This window comes from Podarcis erhardii (assembly GCF_964252035.2).
Source record: "Podarcis erhardii genome assembly, chromosome: 14".
In the NCBI taxonomy this organism is placed as follows: Eukaryota; Metazoa; Chordata; class Lepidosauria; order Squamata; family Lacertidae; genus Podarcis; species Podarcis erhardii.
In genome coordinates, this window is record NC_138503.1 from 10,495,313 (window position 1) to 10,514,959 (window position 19,647).

At 48.8% G+C, this 19,647-nt stretch overlaps 1 protein-coding gene across 4 annotated transcripts in view; it reads left to right on the forward strand.

The window, feature by feature from the left end:
- Positions 1-307: 307 nt before the first annotated feature.
- RBPMS2 (RNA binding protein, mRNA processing factor 2) overlaps positions 308-19,647 on the forward strand; it is a 56,111-nt gene continuing 36,771 nt past the window's right edge. For 2 of the 4 annotated variants that reach the window (XR_014150867.1, XR_014150868.1), the window contains exon 1: positions 309-821. Coding sequence is in view for 2 of the 4 variants with exons in the window: in XM_081839345.1 (XP_081695471.1) it covers positions 768-821 (54 nt within the window). In the remaining 2 variants the exon portion in view is untranslated. Of the gene's footprint in view, positions 822-19,647 lie in introns of all 4 variants that reach the window. The other 2 variants (XM_081839345.1, XM_081839346.1) reach the window with 2 other exon arrangements.

A 19,647-nucleotide genomic window follows, 5' to 3' on the forward strand; every position in this document is an offset into this window, starting at 1 on the left:
AAACCCCTCTGAGGAAACGGGAGGGGGAGAAAGAAAGAAGCGCGCGCGAGCCCTTTAAGAAAGTTCAATCGGGCGAGTTCATCAAAGTTTAAAAAGTTTCGCGGAGGAAGGAGCAAAGAGAGACGGGAGGGGGGAGGAGAGGGAAAAATGGACACCCGTCGAGGGCCGAAGAAAGTTTGCAGCCGGCGGCGGCGGCGGGGATTGGCTGGCGAGTTCCCCTGGCGACGGTGATGCAGGGCGAGGGGCTGGGCTGGCGGCCCCGCCCCGCCCCGGCCGGGCCGGGCCGGGCGCTCCCTGTGGGTGCGCGCAATCGAAGAGCTGAGGCGAGGAGCGCGGGCTGCGCGGGGCCCGGCAGCAGCTGCAGCTCGTTGGCCCCCTTCGCCGCTCATTGGCCGGCGGCGCCAGCCAGCTGGATGTGAGCCTGGGGCGCGTCAAATAAGCCGCACTTCCCCCCGCGCCCACCTGCACAGCACCAGCGCACGTCGGGACCCCTTCCTTGTCCTCAGACACCCCTCGGGCACCTACCTACCTACCTACCTACCTGCGTCCCCCCGCGTCCCCGGCTCGCACCAGGCACCTGCCCCACCTTAGCCCCGCTTAAGGCAGACCCTCGCCCTCTCCGCTCCCCTCTGAGGGGAGGATAAAAGAAGGGGGGAGAAGGAGGAGGAGGAGGAGGCGCAAAGGAAAGGAAGAAGGCGAGGCAGCCGCCCAGGACCAGCACGCGAGCCCCCCTGCCTTGCTTTCCTCGGACTTGCCCTGCACCCACCATGAGCAACCTGCCCAAGGAGAATGAGCACAGCAGCAACAGCCTCGAGGAAGAGGTAGGGGGTTGTTTTTTTGGGGGGTGCCCCGTCGGGGATGCGCCTTCCTTTGGGTTGGCCAAGGTCTGCGGGCTCGGGGGGGGGGGGAGGCTGGGCTGCGTGGTGAGGAGGGCGGCCGGTTCGCCCTGAAGTTTTCCTCTTGCGTGCGCGCTCTTTCCCTGGGCCAAGCAAAATGCCTCTTGCTCCTTTTTTTGCGGTTTCTTGACTTTGCGAGCAAAAGGCCTATGGCCGTTTTCTGGGCTGGGTGAAAGTTTGTTTTAAAATGCATCCGCTCTGGGAGTGGTAAACGAGGAATGCATCCCTTTTCTCCGAGTCTTCCTAGGGAGGAGGAGTGCTGTTAGTTCTTGAAGTCTCTCCTTTGTGCCCGCAGCTGGTGGCGGTGATTGCTGCCTAAGGGTGGCTTTACTGTAAAATATGGAGGGTTTCCGAAAGCCTGTCTGCCACCTCCTTACTTAACCTGTGGCCTCCTTATTTAACCTGTGGTGCTTCTCTTTAACTAGTAGCAGGAAGCCCAGACCTACTGAGCAAACAGCCTTTGGAGCACCAAACCTGCACTTCCTACTCATAAAACCCTGCAGTGCCTGTTAAGACTAGACGCTGCATGGGCGTCTCTGCTGATTTAGAGCTTGGCTTTGGACCTTGGCGTAGCTTGGAAGAAGCAGACGGATGCTTGGCTTTCCTCTTCCTCCTCCTCCTCCACATCTAGGTGTTCCTTGTTTCCTCTTGTGTAGTCAGAATCCAGATGCAGTAGCGTATATATTAAATTTTTTACGAACATATTATAACAAAAATTAAAAAGAATATCAACAAAGCAGGTCACTTCTGCGAACTTTAGAAATTCAAGTCATGTCTATATCCAAGTCTTCAGTTTCTAGTTTGGAACTGGGGAAAGCTTTGGAAACAACCATCCTAACGCAGTTTAATTCCATGCAAAAGGGCCAAGGCTGTCTGGTACCTTGTGGCTTCTGGACTTGGCTTGCAATGGAGAACCTGTCATTGGCTTCCCTTCTGCTTGCTCCCATCTTCCATCCAGTCTTCTGCATTTCTTGACTGCATCGCCACCGCCTTGTGAAGACGACTGTATGTCCTTGACTGGCCATCATAGATCTGAGCAAGTCGCACAGACACCTCATTAGGTAGTGCAGGTTCCCTGTGAAAATTCCTCTGTGTGGCACACTCAAGCTTTTGTGGTTTTCTATACCTGTTTGTGCAAAGTAAGTAGCTGTAGTATGAGCCATATGAAGCTGATTTTATATATATATTAGGACCCGGTTGCCTCCATTTTGTGTGCGTGGCGCTTGAAATGCCAAGAAACCTCAATTCCCCTTGGGCTGCTGCAGTCGATTACTTGTCTTCCTCCCCACCCCCATCCCTCTGAAAAATAGCCGTGTAGGTTTCTTGGCGCAGAATGGCGGCCATTCTGGTCCTAAACCCTTTCAAACATTGTAAAAACTCTACAGTACATTCTTAGTATGTGTACAGAAGAAATGGGAATAACCTATTGCTAATACTTTGCTTGTGCCTGCAATCTAAGAAGGTTGGTGGCTCTCCCCCCCCTAAAAAAATCCTTATTGAACCCGTTATGTGATATGCTTCAATTGGGTTGGCTATCCTCCTTTGATGTTCTCTTATATACTAGGTAACTCTGTTAAAACAGTACTGTACAGTGTCTTAATTCTGTTGAAATAGCTGCATGCTTATATATGGTTTGGAGGGCTCTGGGACCAATTTGCTGGCAAAACCTCAAAGGTTCATGGTAGGCTGCTTCTAACACTTTCTGTATCTTAGCTGCCTTACTTGTGCGTACTAGAGGCAGAAATGCCCCCCTTTGTCCACAGGGCAGCAGGTCATTGCTAAGCCTTCTTTCTGCAAGGTGTTTATGTAGGGCCACAGAACAGTAATATGATGGATTGGGTTGAAGCGTGTTAAAAACAGCAGCAGCCAAAATAGTCCCTTGCATCTGGGATTGGAGGATACACTCAAGCTTTCAGTTTCCATTGTAAATGAACTGGTCTGACTTGGTGGCAGGTCCTAGATTAGAACTTGCAGATCGCCAAATAAATGCCTGGCGGTTCAGAGGTTTTTTGCCAGGCCAACCATGTAGGAGGCACAATTCTGATTGTAGGCATTTTGCGTTAACACCATTTCTAGTTCTGTTGTCTTAGATACTGTAAAGCAGGGAATGGGCTGGATGGAATAGTAGCCCCCTGGCCAAAGTGGGCAACTGGCCAATTTCTAGCGTATTGCTTAGTGTCTGCTGGTATACTGGGATTCAAGCAAAAAATGCATAGTAGGTGGATTTTGATGTCATTTTATTTTGCCTTCAGTATATAAAAGATGACAACTATGAAATACATGAACTGTACAAACTTAAACGAGTAGCAAAAGTTTTAAATATAAATTTAGATCATTTGTTTTTCTTGTGTGAAATAGGATAAATGAAGTGATAAATAAAATGTTCAGTTATATTATGTCATTGTGGACTTGTCCAGTCATTCAAGTGAGACTTTGGAAAGTTCTCCGTAAATCTGAAGTGGCTTTTGCCTCCCGTCTCCAGTATACAGTATTAAGTGGGCTTTAATCTCATTCAGGAAGGCATTTGTGTATTGCCGTGATTGTGCATTCAAATTTAACTGAATCTAGATTGCCATGAGCATGCAGTCCTGCTTTTCAAATTTAACACATTAGAGGGCACAGGCGTTGTAATAAAACTTAAGTGGACCAAATACTTGACCCATCCCTGCAATAAACTTAGCATGTGTGATTCTCTAAGGCAAGGTCTTGGTGCATCTGCATTGCTTGCCAAAGATGCCAGGTTCAGTCCCCAGTATCTCTAGGGTGGCCTGGGAAGAGACCCCTTCTGGAATCCTGGAGAGGCACTTCCAGTTGCTGCAGACAATACTGAGCTTGATGGCAACTTTCCTTTTTTCTTACATAAAGTTAATTTTGGGAGGAGAAGGTAGTTGAGCATTCGCAGGCACATTAACAGATCAGAATATGGCTTACTGTTATGTGCTCTGTAACCCCCATTCCTATTGCTCAGAAATTCAGTAGTTCTGACTGAGCTGTTTCTAAAGGTGTGGAAATGCAGAGGTCAACATTTATATATGTGAGAATGTTTTTCTGCATTTAAGTACCAAGTGGTATTTATGGGGGATCACTTTGTATGTTGCGCCAAGTGAACTATCACTATTGGGGTTTAACTTGATTTATCTGGAAGGAAAAGTAGTATGAATTTATGGACTGATTCTTTGATTGAGATCAGTGCTACTTCAATATGACGTGCTGTGTGTCCACCATGTTTTATTTATTTTTATTTCACGGAGGGTTCCAAATGCTGTCAATCATATCGCTAGTAGCTTTTCTGGACCTCTAATAGTGCAAATTGTGGACAAGTGATGTGGTGTGTAACCGCTGGGGGTTTGTATCTGTAAGCAGAGGAAAAACAGATTAGCTAAAGGAGTTCTCTGCTGTTATTGATGAACAAGAGGAATTATGTGGACATGCTCACCAAAGAAGATCTTTGTGTGCTTGTTTTCTGAAGTGCACTACAAGTGTATTTACATATATGTGGGTCTCATTGCTGCTTGCGAATGTTATGCAGGGACCCTCCCTGCCTGTTGTACTGCATCTTTAAATCCTTCTCCCCCACCTTGCTGCAGAGATTCTGCATCTGTCATTGAAGGCATGCAACTGCCCCTCCCTGGCTATGCAGTTAAATTCCCCAAATGGTGCTGGTCTGACTCTTAACTACATGATGAAATATGGGAAGATTGGCTGTGCCGTCACCCTGCCCTTCTGGTTGGCTGCTGTGGGAGGCAGGGTGCTAGACGGGATCAGCCTCTGGTCTGATGCAGCAATACTCATGTTCTCTGGATGCAGGTGGGAACCTGGTGCCCTCCAGATGTTGTTGGACTCAATTCCTCTCAACCACTATGGCTAGTGGTCAAAGGTGAGGGGAGTTGTATGGTCCAATAGGATTGGGTGTGCTACAGTTCCTCACCCCTAGAGTACAAAGGAAGGATAAGTTGTTGTTGTTGTTGTTGTTGTTGCTTTTAATGTGATGGGTGGAAGCCTGGAACTCCAAGAAACCTTCATGAATAGGGAAGGACTAATTCAGGCTTCAGATAACGTAGTCAACTTAGATGGAATTGCATGGATCATTCCAGGAAGGGTGGAATGAACCACAATGCTCCATATGTTTCAGATAAGGCTGCAATCCAAAAACCACATACCTGGGAGTAAGCACCATTGAATTCAGCAGGACTGACGTGTTTAGGATTGTGCCCTAAGCTGTTATAAAGTTGAGACCCTTCCCTGTAGGGCAAGGGTCTCCACTGGGCAGCAGGGTGCATGCCATTACCACCCTCCAGGATGCCCACAGAAGGTCTTTGTAAATACCACTTCAAAAATTCCCAATGCTCAAGAGATTGTTGCTTTTCCTTCTTGCTCGGCCTCTTACACCAAATGTCTCTTTAAGCACACCAACATTTATCTTGATGTCTGAAGTGGAAGCCATCAATCCATCTGTCCTGAACAGAGGAGAGTTTCAGAGAGGCTCTCTCTTAAGTGCCTTTTGCCCGTTCATGGAACAGCTGATCGTGTGTATGTGCAAGGGGGCACAATTTTGTGTTTTGGCAGCCATTTTATATTATGCCACACCTTTCCCCCACTGCAGCCATTTTGGGGTCTGCTGCTCACTGCCCTTTCTCAAGGTTCCAGATGTTCCCACTGGCCCCAAATAGTTGGCATCTCCTGCTGTAGTGGGAACACTGAGTTTTCTACATAATAGGATGGTCCTTCTCCCTGTATGTATTTGGGGCAGGGGGTGCACAGCTCATAAGGGTGGTTTCTTCCACCTCATAGTGGAAATGACCCTGTTGCACTAGACTTTTTTACACCCTGCAGAGCCAAGTAGGCACACTGTCTTCTTCATTCTTGAGGTTATCTGCTATAATGAAACTTCTAGTGAAACCAATTTGAGGCCCATAATCTGGTTTGGTGGAGCTCCTGCCCCCGGAAAAAGATATATAATAAACAGTAATACCAAATGTTGTTCTGATTGTCCAAATAATACATTCTTAAGTGTCCTATACTTACCGTTTGTTGTATTTGTAGCTTTTAAAGGGACTTGGCAAGGTAAATATATATTTTTCCATTCTCCCAGAAAACAACAAGTGAAACAGTTGGAGAGGGAGTTAAATCTTTTGCCTGTAGAAAAACTCCTTCCATGGAAAGAACTCTGGGGTGGCGGTACCTAGGTTGTTTGTTCTTGCTATACAACCGTTCTCAGGGAACCTGCAGGACTTCGGGTAAGAGCCACACCATACATTTAAAGCACTGATTCCCTCCGCAACAATCCTAGAACCATAGCTCCCACTACCTCCTAGAGTTGCAATTCTCAGTACCTTTAAACTAAAGTTCCCAGGATTCCGTGTGTGTGTGTGTGTGTGTGTGTGGATCATGTGCTTTAAGTGTGTATTGAATGTGTTTATATATATAGAAATATTATGGCGTATTAATTATTTAATCATTATTAAATTTGTTTATAGCCTTGTACCCATAGATTACGGGGTGGTTCACCGTTATGGCTTTTGTAGACCAGAGTATCTGATGGAGTGTACTTTAGGGCTTTCTACAGATACCTCTTTATTATTTATTTCATTATTAATTGCCCACCCTTTACTTTAAGGTCTCAGGGTGGGTTACAACAATTGAAATACAGTATTAAACTCCAAAGCAGCTTGAAATCACAGAAGTAAGGTGGGTACCTGTAGAAATTTGTATCATTGTTGGCATTGTTGGCCCTGGTTTTGGAATATTATTATTATGTTTGCTATCTATACCCTCCCTAAATAGGCTTCACTGGCAGTTGTGTTGCAGACCTTTTGGCCTTGGCCAAAAAAATCTTCTGCGCACACACACACACATGTGAACTTGAAAGTTTTAAGCAGCTTTGTCTGTTATTGTAACTTGTACAAGTCATTGTAAGGTAAAGGGACCCCTGACCATTAGGTCGAGTCGCGGACGACTCTGGGGTTGTGGCACTCATCTCGCTTTACTGGCCGAGGGAGCTGGTGTACAGCTTCCAAGTCATGTGGCCAGCATGACTAAGCCGCTTCTGGCAAACCAGAGCAGCACATGGAAGCGCCGTTTAACTTCCCGCCGGAGCGGTACCTATTTATCTACTTGCACTGTGACGTGCTTTCGAACTGCTAGGTTGGCAGGAGCAGGGACCGAGCAACGGGAGCTCACCCCGTCGCGGGGATTCGAACCGCCGACCTTCTGATCGGAAAGCCCTAGGCTCAGTGGTTTAGACCACAGCGCCACCTGCGTCCCAACAAGTCATTGTACCCACCCTGAAATCCTAACTGGAGGATGATGGGTGGTATATAAATGAATCAATGAACACATCATTTTTATTTGCAAGTCAACATCCTATTGCACGCTGTGCTGTAGTATCTATTGTCCATGAACAATTTATTGTGGTACAGAATGCCAAGTCTCTAAAAGGAGCCATAGTATGCTTCCTCCTGTGGAAAAGCTGCTCATCTTTTGCTTTCTACAGGAGGAGAAAAAAGGTAATAGGAGAATTGAGGTGTGGTGGCTGTGTCCTTCCCATTCCAGGAAGATGCTTACGCACCAGAAAAGGCTATACCTTCTGATGTTGGGACAGCGAACAGTCTCCCACTGCAGGGAACAGGCAGAATTGGAACTCTGTCTGAAAGCACTTCTAGGCTGTGCATTTTCTGGTGTATAGGCTGCAGCAGAATAGTTGCTGGACCCTGGACATCTTTCAGAAGCAATATTGGGACTAACTTAGAGGCAAGTCTATTGTTTCCAGTTCTTGTGTAGCTAGCAGACATTCAGAAACACAAGTGATGCCACCTCAAATTTGTAGCCCAACCTCTGTCTAACAAACTCGGGGAAGCATACCTAGAGCTATCGTAATTCATTGTAGCCAACGTAATGGAGGTTAGACTTGGCAGTGGTAACCTTCCTATACAGCAGTTTAGGCTGAAATCCTAACCATGCTTTCCTGGAAGTAAGTCCCATTGAATTCAGTAGGGCAGGGCAACAGGGATAGGAAACCTTTTTCATCCAGAGGGCCACATTCCTTTCTAGGCAACCTTTTAGGGGCCACATGCCTGCTGTGGGTGGGGCCAGAGCCAAAGTGAACTGAGCAACAAATGTGAATTTTATCTTTGCACAGTGCACTAGATTCTAGACAAACTTGTCCACCCTTTTCTGTTACCCTTCCAGACACGCAAGAGGTCTAATCCTCTTCGAACACCACCCAAGTTCCAGTGTTACACGAGAGGGAGAAAGGCTTTTCTCTATCCACTTTCCCCCTGCCACACATAATTTTAAAAATTTCTATCATGTTGCCCCTTATTCAACCTTTCCCTAAACTAGAAACTCCCAGGAGCTGGAACCTTTCCTTATAGGGTGCTGCTCCATCTGCATGGTAATTTGGTTGCCCTTTTCCCAACTCTACAATATTCTTTTAGAGGGGTGGAAATCAGAACTGTATATAGTATTCCAAATGTGACTTCAGCAATAGATTTGTTTAATGGCATTATATCTGCTTAGGGGGAGGGTGGCCTGGGAAGGTTCTGAGGGCCAAATAGAGAGGCTTGGAGGGCCACATTTTGCCCCCGAATCTGAGATTTCCCTCCCCTGCCCCTGCTAACACAATGCCATTGTTTCTTGGTATAGACCAGTGTTTCCCAACCTTTGGTCTCCAGCTGTTTTTGGACTACAATTCCCATCATCCCTGACCACTGGTCTTGCTAGCTAGGGATGATGGGAGTTGTAGTCCAAAAACAGCTGGAGACCAAAGGTTGGGGAACACTGGTATAGACAATACTTGTCCTAGGTTCTGACTTCAATGTGGCTTCCAGCCCTTGCATGGCTTGATCTCATTGGAGACCAGCTAATGCTTGATCCCTTTTCTCAGTATATAGCCAGGCTCTGACAAGCCTCTTGCCGTTTCCCTTCAGAGAGCTCACTGAAGTGTCCTGTTCATGCTGACATGGTGTGGATCCAGCCAGATGGGTTGGATTCCGTGTAAAATGAGGCATGTGGTTGGCTGCAGGCTGCTGCAGCAGCAGCATACATGCTTTACATGCTTTTAATGGCATTTAATAATTAAGACCTGGATCCCGTCTGCAAAGAGCTTACAGCGTTAAACTGCAATGGTAGGAGAGCACCGTGCAATGAGCGGAGAAAAAATAGGCCACGGAAGAAATGAAGGAGGGAGAGCAATTTCATGTTGTGGCCTTCTAGGCTTTGTTTCAGCTGGGATGAGAGTTTAGGTTTGTGGAAAAGCCAGGTTTCCAGGAGAGATTTGAAAGGAGGAAGGTGACCTTATAGAGTGGCATCGCATTATGCTGTGACTCCCAGCTCCTTCAGATGTGTATCTTATGGTGTTGTGAAAGCTGGACATGTGCTGAGAACTGGGTGTGATGCAAAGTTCTGCATGCTTACTTCCACTATGCACAGAGTCAGTGCACATCATGGCTACACCTCAGTGGTGTTGCGTGGGGGGACACGACATAGGGGCAGTGTTTTTTGAGGGATGCATTTTGCTCCTCATGCTACCCTGGCAGCCCAATTTGCAGTGGCAGCTGCTTTTTGCTGGCGAGTGAGCCTGCCTGGTTCAAGTGGCAGAAAGAAGCCAGGGCTCCCCCTCTCTGGCTGCTGCTTTCTCTTTGCTGCAGTAAATGCAATCTAGAGACTACCAACATCATAACTGAACATCAGTTTATTCTGTAACAGATAACACTCCCAGGGGCGATCGGCATGTTCCTTGTTCCAGTTTTGTGGGTGTGAGAGTCATGCTTCTGCATACATGGATCAAAAAATGGTGTACAGAATGGTAGCACACAATGGCTAACACCTGCGATTCACTGGAACACACAGATCTCGGGCTGCTGGGAATCTCATGTGTTCATACTTAATTGTATTGGAGGCTGGTGGTCTCTACATTCGTGAAACAGGAAGGTTTCCCCTGACCATTAGGTCCAGTCATGACCAACTGACCATTAGGACCAGTAAAGGGACCCCTGACCATTAGGTCCAGTCGTGACCAACTCTGGGGTTGCGGCGCTCATCTCGCTTTATTGGCCGAGGGAGCCAGCATACAGCTTCTGGGTCATGTGGCCAGCATGACTAAGCCACTTCTGGCGAACCAGAGCAGCGCACGGAAATGCCGTTTACCTTCCCACCGGAGTGGTACCTATTTATCTACTTGCACTTTGACGTGCTTTCGAACTGCTAGGTTGTCAGGAGCTGGGACCGAGCAACAGGAACTCACCCCGTCACAGGGATTTGAACCGCATGCTTTCTGATTGGCAAGTCCTAGGCTCTGTGGTTTAACCCACAGCACCACCTGCATCCCTGAAACACGAATGTAGAGCTTGTATTTTGACCCACTCCTGTGCCCCCTCAAAGCCGTCACCCTGAGGTTTCTGGTGGTGCTCCTGGCCACAAGGGTGCTGGCTTTCCTTTGTGTGCATGTGGTTGTCCATTCACCAACTGAGCCCCTATGCCCACCCTGGCACCTCCACCCCAGCTGCCCAGTTAATGGGGGATAGGGAGCACAACACTTGCCTCACCCCGGACGTCGGCAACCTATGCTATGCTGCTGCTTCATCTTCGGGTCATTGTAAGCAGAGGTGTGTAAATCATCCCTCATAGGGTATTTTCACCATTTTAAGTTGCAAGGTTTTGAGCTTGGTTTTGCTGTTGAGTTCCTTGTTAAACCCATGTCAGGGGTAGGGCCTAATTATGCTTGCCAGGCCTTTCCCTAATTGGTCCAGTTGGTTTACCCACAACTTAACAAAACCCATGCTCTTTAGAAAAGGAACAAGCTTTGAGCTTGTGATCACTGAGTTGTGCCAGTGTGAAGCTATTTTGTGCCCTAGGCAAAGCTAACTGCACCCACCAAAATAAATTGCTAGCTTCAATTTTCAATAACAGTTGTATTGTATAAAAAAAATTAAAATATCCGAAATGAACAGCTAAAAGAAAAATAAATCTGCATAAAACTGTGCCCCTCAAAGGTCAGAGTACTGTGCTCTTCTGAGGTCTGTGTCCTTGGTGGCTGCCCAGTTGGCTTAACAGCAGCGCCTGCCCTATGGGTGAGGTACTAGCGGCCAGTGGCAAAGTTACTTAATTTTAGACTTGAGGCTTTATGGTCTAGCAGCAGGGGCGGGAAGCGCTCTAGATTAGGATGTATAAAACTTGCTTCAAAACACTGCTGCATTTGGGTTGCTCTTCCTGGTCACACGGTTGAGCGGGGACTGAGATGTCTGCCCCAAATGCTTGACCAGGCATGGTCCTGAAGACCTCCTATCAGCAGAAGACTCGCCTATTAGCAGGGCTTGAGCACATTCTGAAATTTGGTGTGAAGGGAAGCAGCATCTTAAAATCTCTGCTTTTACTCCTGAAGTGCAATGTCTAGCAGTTATGGCCGAGGAGAAGGGCTTGGAAACTTTCTGGGTGATGGCAGCTGCAGCATCTCAAAAGAGGCATCCTTGCCTTGCATGATTGCTCTGCTTGTTTTATGCAGGTCATGGAATTTGGCTTTCTCTTGGCGCAGAATATTATGTAATCTGCGTATGTACTGATGCATTGCATCAAAGTTGGAAACAGCGCCGGGTGTTGCATGTTAAGCCCCGCTGCCCAAATTAATTTTGCCAGATTCCTCTTTGCTTCAGAACTGTTGGATTTTTACCACTACCTTAAAACATAATTAAAGGAATCCACTGCCCGCGTCGGGGAACTCATAGTACGGATGAAGACAACAGGTTGACTTGCAAGAGAGACAATATTCCCCACTCACAAAGTTCTTTTGGCTTCCAAGTGAAAGTGTCTTCTATGGACTTGGTGTCCTTTGCTCTGCAAAGCTCAGTATTGTCTGTGTCTATAAAGATCTGTCTGATTTCTTAACTGCAGATGCTGTGAATTGAATCTGGAACCTTTTACATACTAAACTCATGCTCTGCTCAGTGCAGAACAGCTATAGCTACATCATTCATGCATCCCTCTACGGACAATCTCTTAAGTTTATGCATCATATTGTGTGTGTGTGTGTGTGTGTGTGTGTGAGAGAGAGAGAGAGAGAGAGAGAGAGAGAGAGAGAGAGGGCGAGGGGAGATACTTACAATATATTGCAGTGAAAGGAGGAGTGGATTACCTAGGAGTGAAGGCTAGTACAGTGGTACCTTGGGTTACAGACGTTTCAGGTTACAGACTCCGCTAACCCAGAAATAGTACCTTGGGTTAAGAACTTTGCTTCAGGATGAGAACAGAAATCCCGCAGTGGCAGTGGGAGGCCCCGTTAGCTAAAGTGGTGCTTCTGGTTAAGAACAGTTTCAGGTTAAGAACAGACCTCCAGAACGAATTAAGTACTTAATCTGAGGTACTACTGTACAAAGATGCATCTGGTGACATCAGTGTTCAAAACTAGCCAGGCACCAGGCATGTTTTGCTACTGACATGGGTCCAGTTGTGACTATGTGGCGATTTCTGGATGCTAGGTTGGCAACCAGTTTTAAACCTCTGTCTTAAAGATAAAGGGTAAAGGGACCCCTGACTATTAGGTCCAGTCGTGGCCAACTCTGGGGTTGCGGCGCTCATCTCGCTTTATTGGCCGAGGGAGCCAGCGTGCAGCTTCTGGGTCATGTGGCCAGCAAGACTAAGCCGCTTCTGGCGAACCAGAGCAGCGCACAGAAACGCTGTTTACCTTCCCGCCGGAGCAGTACCTATTTATCTACTTGCACTTTGACGTGCTTTCGAACTGCTAGGTTGTCAGGAGCAGGGACCGAGCAACAGGAGCTCACCCCGTCGCGGGGATTTGAACCGCCGACCTTCCGATCGGCAAGCCTTAGGCTCAGTGGTTTGGACCACAGTGCCACCCACGTCTTCTGTCTTAGTCCATAGTTAATACTATTTAAATAGTTAATACTATTTCCATTTCCCCTGTGTGTGTTTCTCCTTCTTGCCTACTGGCAGCAAGCTACTGTCAAGCAATTTAGTTGAGATCACAGAATCATAGCGTTGCAAGAGACCCCCAAGGTCATCTAACCCAACCCTCTGGTGAATACACATTCCATTTTGACGACCCATAATCCAGGTTTAAGGTGCCGTTTGTTGCCTACCTTATATACCTGAGTTTCTAACACTGGGTGGCATGATTGTAGCTCAGTGGTTAGAGCATCTGCTTTGCATGCAGAAGGTATTGAGCTCAATCCACAGCATCTCTAGTTTGGGAACCCCTGAACCCCTGGGGAGCCACAGCCAGTCAGTGTAGACAGTACTGAGAGAGATTAACCAATGGTCTGGCTCTGTATAAGGCAGCTTCCTTTCTATGCTCTTCCTATTACCCTGTGTTGTGAGCAAAAGAGATACAGTGGTGCCTCGCAAGACGAAATTAATCCGTTCCGTGAGGCTCTTCGTATAGCGGTTTTTTCGTCTTGCGAAGCAAGCCCGTTGACAGCTTAGCGGATTAGCGCTATTAGCGGTTTAGCGGCTTTTAGCGGATCAGCTGATAAGCGGCTTAGGGCTTAGGAAAAGGGGGGGAAAGGGAAAAAACCCCGCAGGAACTCGCAAGACATTTCGTCTTGCGAAGCAAGCCCATAGGGAAATTCGTTTTGCGAAGTGCCTCCAAAACGGAAAACCCTTTCGTCTAGCGGGTTTTCCGTCTTGCGAGGCGTTCGTCTTGCGGGGCACCACTGTATGTGGACCCAATACCTAGATTGGCACTTGCATCTTGATAGCATGTATCAACCATGTGCCATTCTTCTAGGCCAAACAGTAGAAGTATACAGGCTCCATGGCTAATCCTTGCTGACCTCTGATGGATACTTGCTCCTGTTGGTCTACAGTGCTTATCTTTACACTTATAGCTGTTGAGCTGGCTCTCCAGGCATTGCATTCTTGGGATATATTGGTGGCAAATACCTTCCTGTTATGGGATTGTCGCCTGTTGTATTGCATCAGGAGGACAAACATGTTTGTGAGTACCTTCAATGTGTGCCAAATGTGCAGGTGTTCCTAATTTTAAAAACAACAACTATCAACTGTTCATGAGAACAGTTCTAGTTGTTCTGGCAGAATCCGGGACCAAGGAGAAGAGTCGGTGGAAGAAGATTGGAAAAAATTTAAAGTATATCTTCAAAAATATTGTAAAATTAAGGACTGTTAGAAAGATCTTGGAAAAAGAAAATTAGGTGGTTTTGGTAGAAATGATATAAAGGATTAAGTAAAAATGAGTTGATGAAATTGATGAAAGAAAGGACGTTAATTATAAATATATTAAATTAAATTACTAGAATACAAAATTGGGAGGTGTGAGGAGGTCAAGGAAATAAGTAAAGGAAGAAAGTCATGTAAAGGTTTAATCTGTTCTTTTTCTTTTTTAAGTGAATGTATTTTTATTATTTAATTTTTTCTCTGTTGTTGTATTTTCTTTTTGTTTGTATTTTGTATTTTATTTTTTCTTTTTGTAACTTTTAAACTGTGAATAAATATTATATAATAAAAGAGAACAGTTCTAGTTGTTTAGACCTTGAATCCCAAGGCAAACCATGTTTCAACAGCTTATTGATTAAACAAAACAAATCCATTAAATCAAAAGGTGTGCCCCTTATGACTAGTTGGATGTTTCCTTTTGTAAGAATGCTAGAACTTAAGAGTTGTTGTTTTCATCACAGAGATCTCACAGCTAACTTTGCAACTGGATCACAATTCTTTGGCTCCTATCTCACAGCTAGGCTCTTGCCTAGCAGAAATAATTGCTGTCTGCTTGAAAACAGAGCTTGAATCCACGTTTCCCGGTGGTTTACAAGCAAGGTTGGGAAGGAGAATAGGTATGGGTGAAACCTCTCTCCCTTTATGCCAGACAATAGGTGCACACCTTTCAAATTTGCTGAGAGTTGCTTGTTCATTTTGACTAACTCAGAAGCTGTGTTATATTCACTACAGAGAAGCACCCATTTCTTTTTCAGTGGTTTTTTGTCTGTAACACTGTGCTCCTTTATCTCGGCTCCTGAAAACCCTTTTCCAAACCCCATCGGTTTGCTTAAGCCTCTTCTGTGCTCTCCATGCTGAGGTCAATGGCAGTCGTGCACAAGAGTTTTGCTCACCCAGAAAAGGAGTCCCAGAGGATGTATCAAATCCACCATGTGGGGAGCCACTTTAACTTAAGTGGATTAATTGGGAATTAATTTTCATTGTTCTAATTGGGTTATTATTGGGGAAATATTGGAAAACCAATGAAACATTATGAAATATACTCAGAGTCGCAAAGTGATTTCATGCTCTTTATTCAGCTCATAGTGGTGAGGAGGAATGAATGGATGTCCCCTCAAAGTATCTGCTTTATATACATTATTTACACAATGGGCTGCACATGATTGGCTAATTCCAGGATTCTACTGTAGGCCAATCAGGTTGTGGATTCACTTCTATCTGGAGCATGATTGGGTGGTTCCTGCTAACCAATCATACTGCTGCATTGTTCTAGGACCAATCAGACTGCTGCATTCTGAATCCTATTGTTCTAGGACCAATCAGACTGCTGCCTTTTGGAGCCTATTGTTCTAGGACCAATCAGACTGCTGCAGTTTGGATCCTATTCAACTCAGTACATAACACCCCTCCCCTCTAAGTTCCAGTCCTGCCCGGAAGGTCGCATTCATAGTCCTCAAGGTACGCCGGTGGCCTACGTGTGCGTTGCGGCCTGGGGTGTTCCCTGGTCCGGGGTTCAGGTTCTGGCTCGTGTTCCAAGGATGGGGCTGTTTGGTCTGGCGCAACCGGCTCGCTCAGTCGTGGTTCTGGTTCCGGTGTCCTTTCGGCCTCGCGGGTCCTCTCTGTATTTACTGATTCTGCCTCTCCTGCTTGCCCCTGCTGCTCTATGGGCCTCACTGCCCCACTGTTCCCTTGGGACTCCTCTGACCTGTCCTCCTCCTCCTGGTTTTCTCCCGGGAATCGTCGCCGTATCTGGTCGCAGTGGCGGCGCCAGCATTGCCCCCCATCTGTTAGCACCTCGTACGACACGGGGCCCGTGACCCTGGTGACTGTGGCAGGTACCCATGCAGGGCCTGCCCCAAAATTCTTTGCGTACACTGGGTCCTGGGCCTCGAAGGTCCGGGGGTTCCTGCCTTCCCCCACCACTACCTCATCCTGAGCTCTATCGGGGTGAAGGCGGTCCAATCTGATTGCAAGGCGCCGACCCATTAGTAGTTCAGCGGGGCTCCGGCCAGTCGTTGAGCTGGGGGTGCTGTGCTGTGCTAGAAGGAATGTGGCAAGGCGGTACTCCCAATCCCCTTGCGTCATGCGGCGAAGGGTGTCCTTGGTGGTCCGCACCATGCGTTCTGCTTGGCCATTGGTGGCAGGGTGGAATGGCGCCGAACGGATGTGGCGGATGGCGTTCTGCACTGTGAAGGTTTGAAATTCTCCTGATGTAAATGCAGTCCCGTTGTCTGAGACGAGAGTGTCAGGGAGCCCGTGGGTTGCAAACAGCCTGCGTAGTACCCGGATGGCTGCGGACGTAGAAGTGGACGGTACCAGTGCGACTTCCAGCCATTTGGTGTAGGAGTCCACCACTATGAAGAATGTTTTCCCCTGAAAGGGGCCAGCGAAGTCCACATGCAGGCGTGACCATGGTGCTCGGGCGGACTCCCAGGACTGGACTGGGGCCCTTGGGGGATCTGGGCGGGATTCCTGGCAGGCCTGGCAGTGTTTGACCCAGGCCTCTATCTCTCCGTCAATCCCCGGCCACCACACATAACTCCTGGCAAGGGCCTTCATTCTTACTACCCCTGGGTGTGTCTCGTGTAGGGCTGTGAGGACCCTTTTGCGGAGGGGCTGGGGAACAACGACCCTGCTTCCCCATAACAGGCACCCCTTGTGGGCTGACAGTTCATGTTTGCGGGTTGTGTAGCCGGCGAATTCTGGCCCGGGGCTGCGGCTGGGCCATCCCCTCCATACCCAGTCCAGGACCCGAGAGATGACCCTATCTTTCTTGGAATGGTGTGCAACTTCTTGTGCCTGAATGGGGCGGTCAGGAAGCAGCTCCAGGCTCATAACCTCTTGTGCAGGTGCTGGGTCGGGGCCTGTTTCCGGTAGTGGTAGCCTGCTGAGGGCGTCTGCATGGCCCATCGCCTTTCCAGGGCGGTGAATCAGTGCATACTGGTAGCTGGCAAGGAAAATTGACCACCTGAGGACGCGAGGAGACAGCACTTGGGGGGTCTGCTTTTCGGGGGCAAACAAGCCAAGCAACGGCTTGTGGTCAGTCACCACGGTGAAGGGCCGCCCGTACAAGAAATCATGGAATTTTTTTTACTCCCTTCACGATTGCCAGACCCTCCTTGTCAATTTGCGAGTAGTTCCGCTCGGTTTCGTTGAGTGTCTGGGAAAAGTATGCTACCGGTACCTCTCTTCCATCCGGGAGTTGGTGTCCCAGGACAGCGCCGATGCCATAGGGCGAGGCGTCGCATGCTAGCACCACCGGCAGCCTCTCGTCGAAGTGTGCCAAGACCGAGTTTGAGACAAGCAAGTCCTTGACTGCCTGGAATGCGGCCTCCTGGCGCTGGCCCCACACCCAAGGGGCCCGCTTGTCCAGGAGTCTGTGTAGGGGCTCCGCTACCGCCGCCTTGTGGGGAAGGAAGGAATGGTAAAAGTTCAATAATCCCAAGAAGGCCTGAAGTTCAGTCTTGTTCTTGGGCGCTGGGGCATCACAAATGGCCCGTACCTTGTCCCCAGTCGGGTGAACCCCTTCTGCATCCACCATAAATCCCAGAAAGTCCACTTGAGGCACTCCTAGTAGACATTTTTCCCGCTTCACCTTGAGACCCGCCATCTGGAAACGGTGCAGAACAGTGCGGAGGCGGTCCTCAAACTCCTCTGGTGTGGGCCCGGCAATCAACACATCATCAAAGAAGGGGGTGACACCAGGAATCCCTTTAAGGAGAGAGTCCATTAGATTCTGGAATATGCCTGGTGCCACGCTGACCCCGAATTGCAGCCGCTTTACCCTGAACGCTCCTCTGTGCGTCACAATCGTCTGTGCCTCTGCTGTGGCCTCATCTACTGGCAGCTGTTGATATGCTTGGGCCAAGTCCAGCTTGCCAAAAATTTTCGACCCAGCCAGGGTGGCAAGGACATGGCTGACCACTGGCACTGGGTATGCATGGGCCATGAGGGCCTTGTTTATGGTACATTTGTAGTCTGCGCAGATGCGGACCGAACCATTAGGCTTGACGGGTGTGACGATTGGGGTTTCCCAGGGGGCATTAGGCACCGGCTCCAGCACTCCTTGCTCCACGAGTCGGTCCAATTCCTCGTCTATACGGGGTTTCAGGGCGAATGGGACCCGGCGGGCCTTGAGCCTGACTGGTCGTACTGCGGGGTCAAGCTGTAGAGCAATGGGGGGGCCCGTATACTGTCCCAATTTCCCATCGAAAACCCCCGGAAACTCCTTGCATATGGCGTCCACGTCCACTTGTAAGCTCATGTGGTTCACCCCGGTGATGGCTAGTCCCAGTGGTCCAAACCATGCCAACCCCAGTAAGCTAATGTAGGGGCCCTTGACCACAAGCAAGTCCAGTTGCCGCGTCCGCCCTCGGTATTGCACCCTGAAGGTCCCCACCCCCATTGTGGGGACCTTACGTTTCTGGAAGTCCCGGAGGGTGAATGGGGCCGGCCTGAGTTTGGGACCCCCAGTAGGACACAGTTTCCTTAAGGTCCTTGCCGAGATTATGGATAGAGTTGAACCCGTGTCAAGCTCCATGCGGCATGGGGCCCCCTCTATCTGTACCTCTACATAAATTTTCTCTACGTTGGGGTGGGGCAACTGGTATACCTGGAAGTCTGTGAGCTCCGTCGAGTTGCCTTGGTGCGTTGGGCCCCGGGACCTGGGGCTCTTGGATTGGTCATCTGATGCCTGGCTTCGGGTGGGCCGAGCCCGACACACCCGGGCGATGTGTCCCAATTTTCTGCACTGCCTGCACTCTGCGTTGCGGAAACGGCAGGTCCTCCTCTCGTGACTTTCTCCACAGCTTGCGCAGTTCCCTCCTTCTCGTCGAGGCAGCTGTGGTATGTGGGCTGCTTGAGTGCGCTGCTGTACTCGGTGCACCTCCTCCCTGTCGGATCCCGAGTCGTTGGTGAGGTCTTCGTGGTGGACCCTCGGTTGGGACGGCTGGCTCAGCCGTGCCTCTTGCGTCGACCTCTCAGCAGCTTCCGTTGCCAGGGCCTCCTCCAGAGCGACCTGGAACGTTAGGTTCTTCTTAGCGTAGAGGCGTCGTTGCAGCTTCTCATCCTTCAGGCCACCGACGAGGCGGTCACGAAGCATGTTCTCCAGCTCTGAGAAGTTGCAGAACCGGGCAGCTTGGCGGAGAGAGGTCACAAACCCAGTTATGGTTTCCCCAGGGGCTTGCCGCTTTGCGTAGAAGGCATTTCGACGAGCCACCACTGAGGGCTGTGGCGAAAAGTGCCCCTTCAGCTGTTCCATTATTGTTTTGTATGGAACAGTAGCGACGTCTTCAGGCGCAAGGAGAGCCCGGGCGATTTCAAATGTCTCCTCTCCGCAGACGCTGAAGAATATTGCCCTCTTCTTGGCGTCTTCTTCATCGGTGACCCCTTTGGCTTCTAGGAGGAAGGTGAAACGGGAGGCGTACGCTTCCCAGTCTCCAGATGCTGGGTTGAATGGCGAGAAGCTGCTGTCAGTTGCCATTCTGAGTTCCTTGTGTCCCGGAGCTGAAGCCTGGTATACACGGTGCGAGGCAGCGGTGCGGCAGGTGGCGGTGCTGCGGTGCTG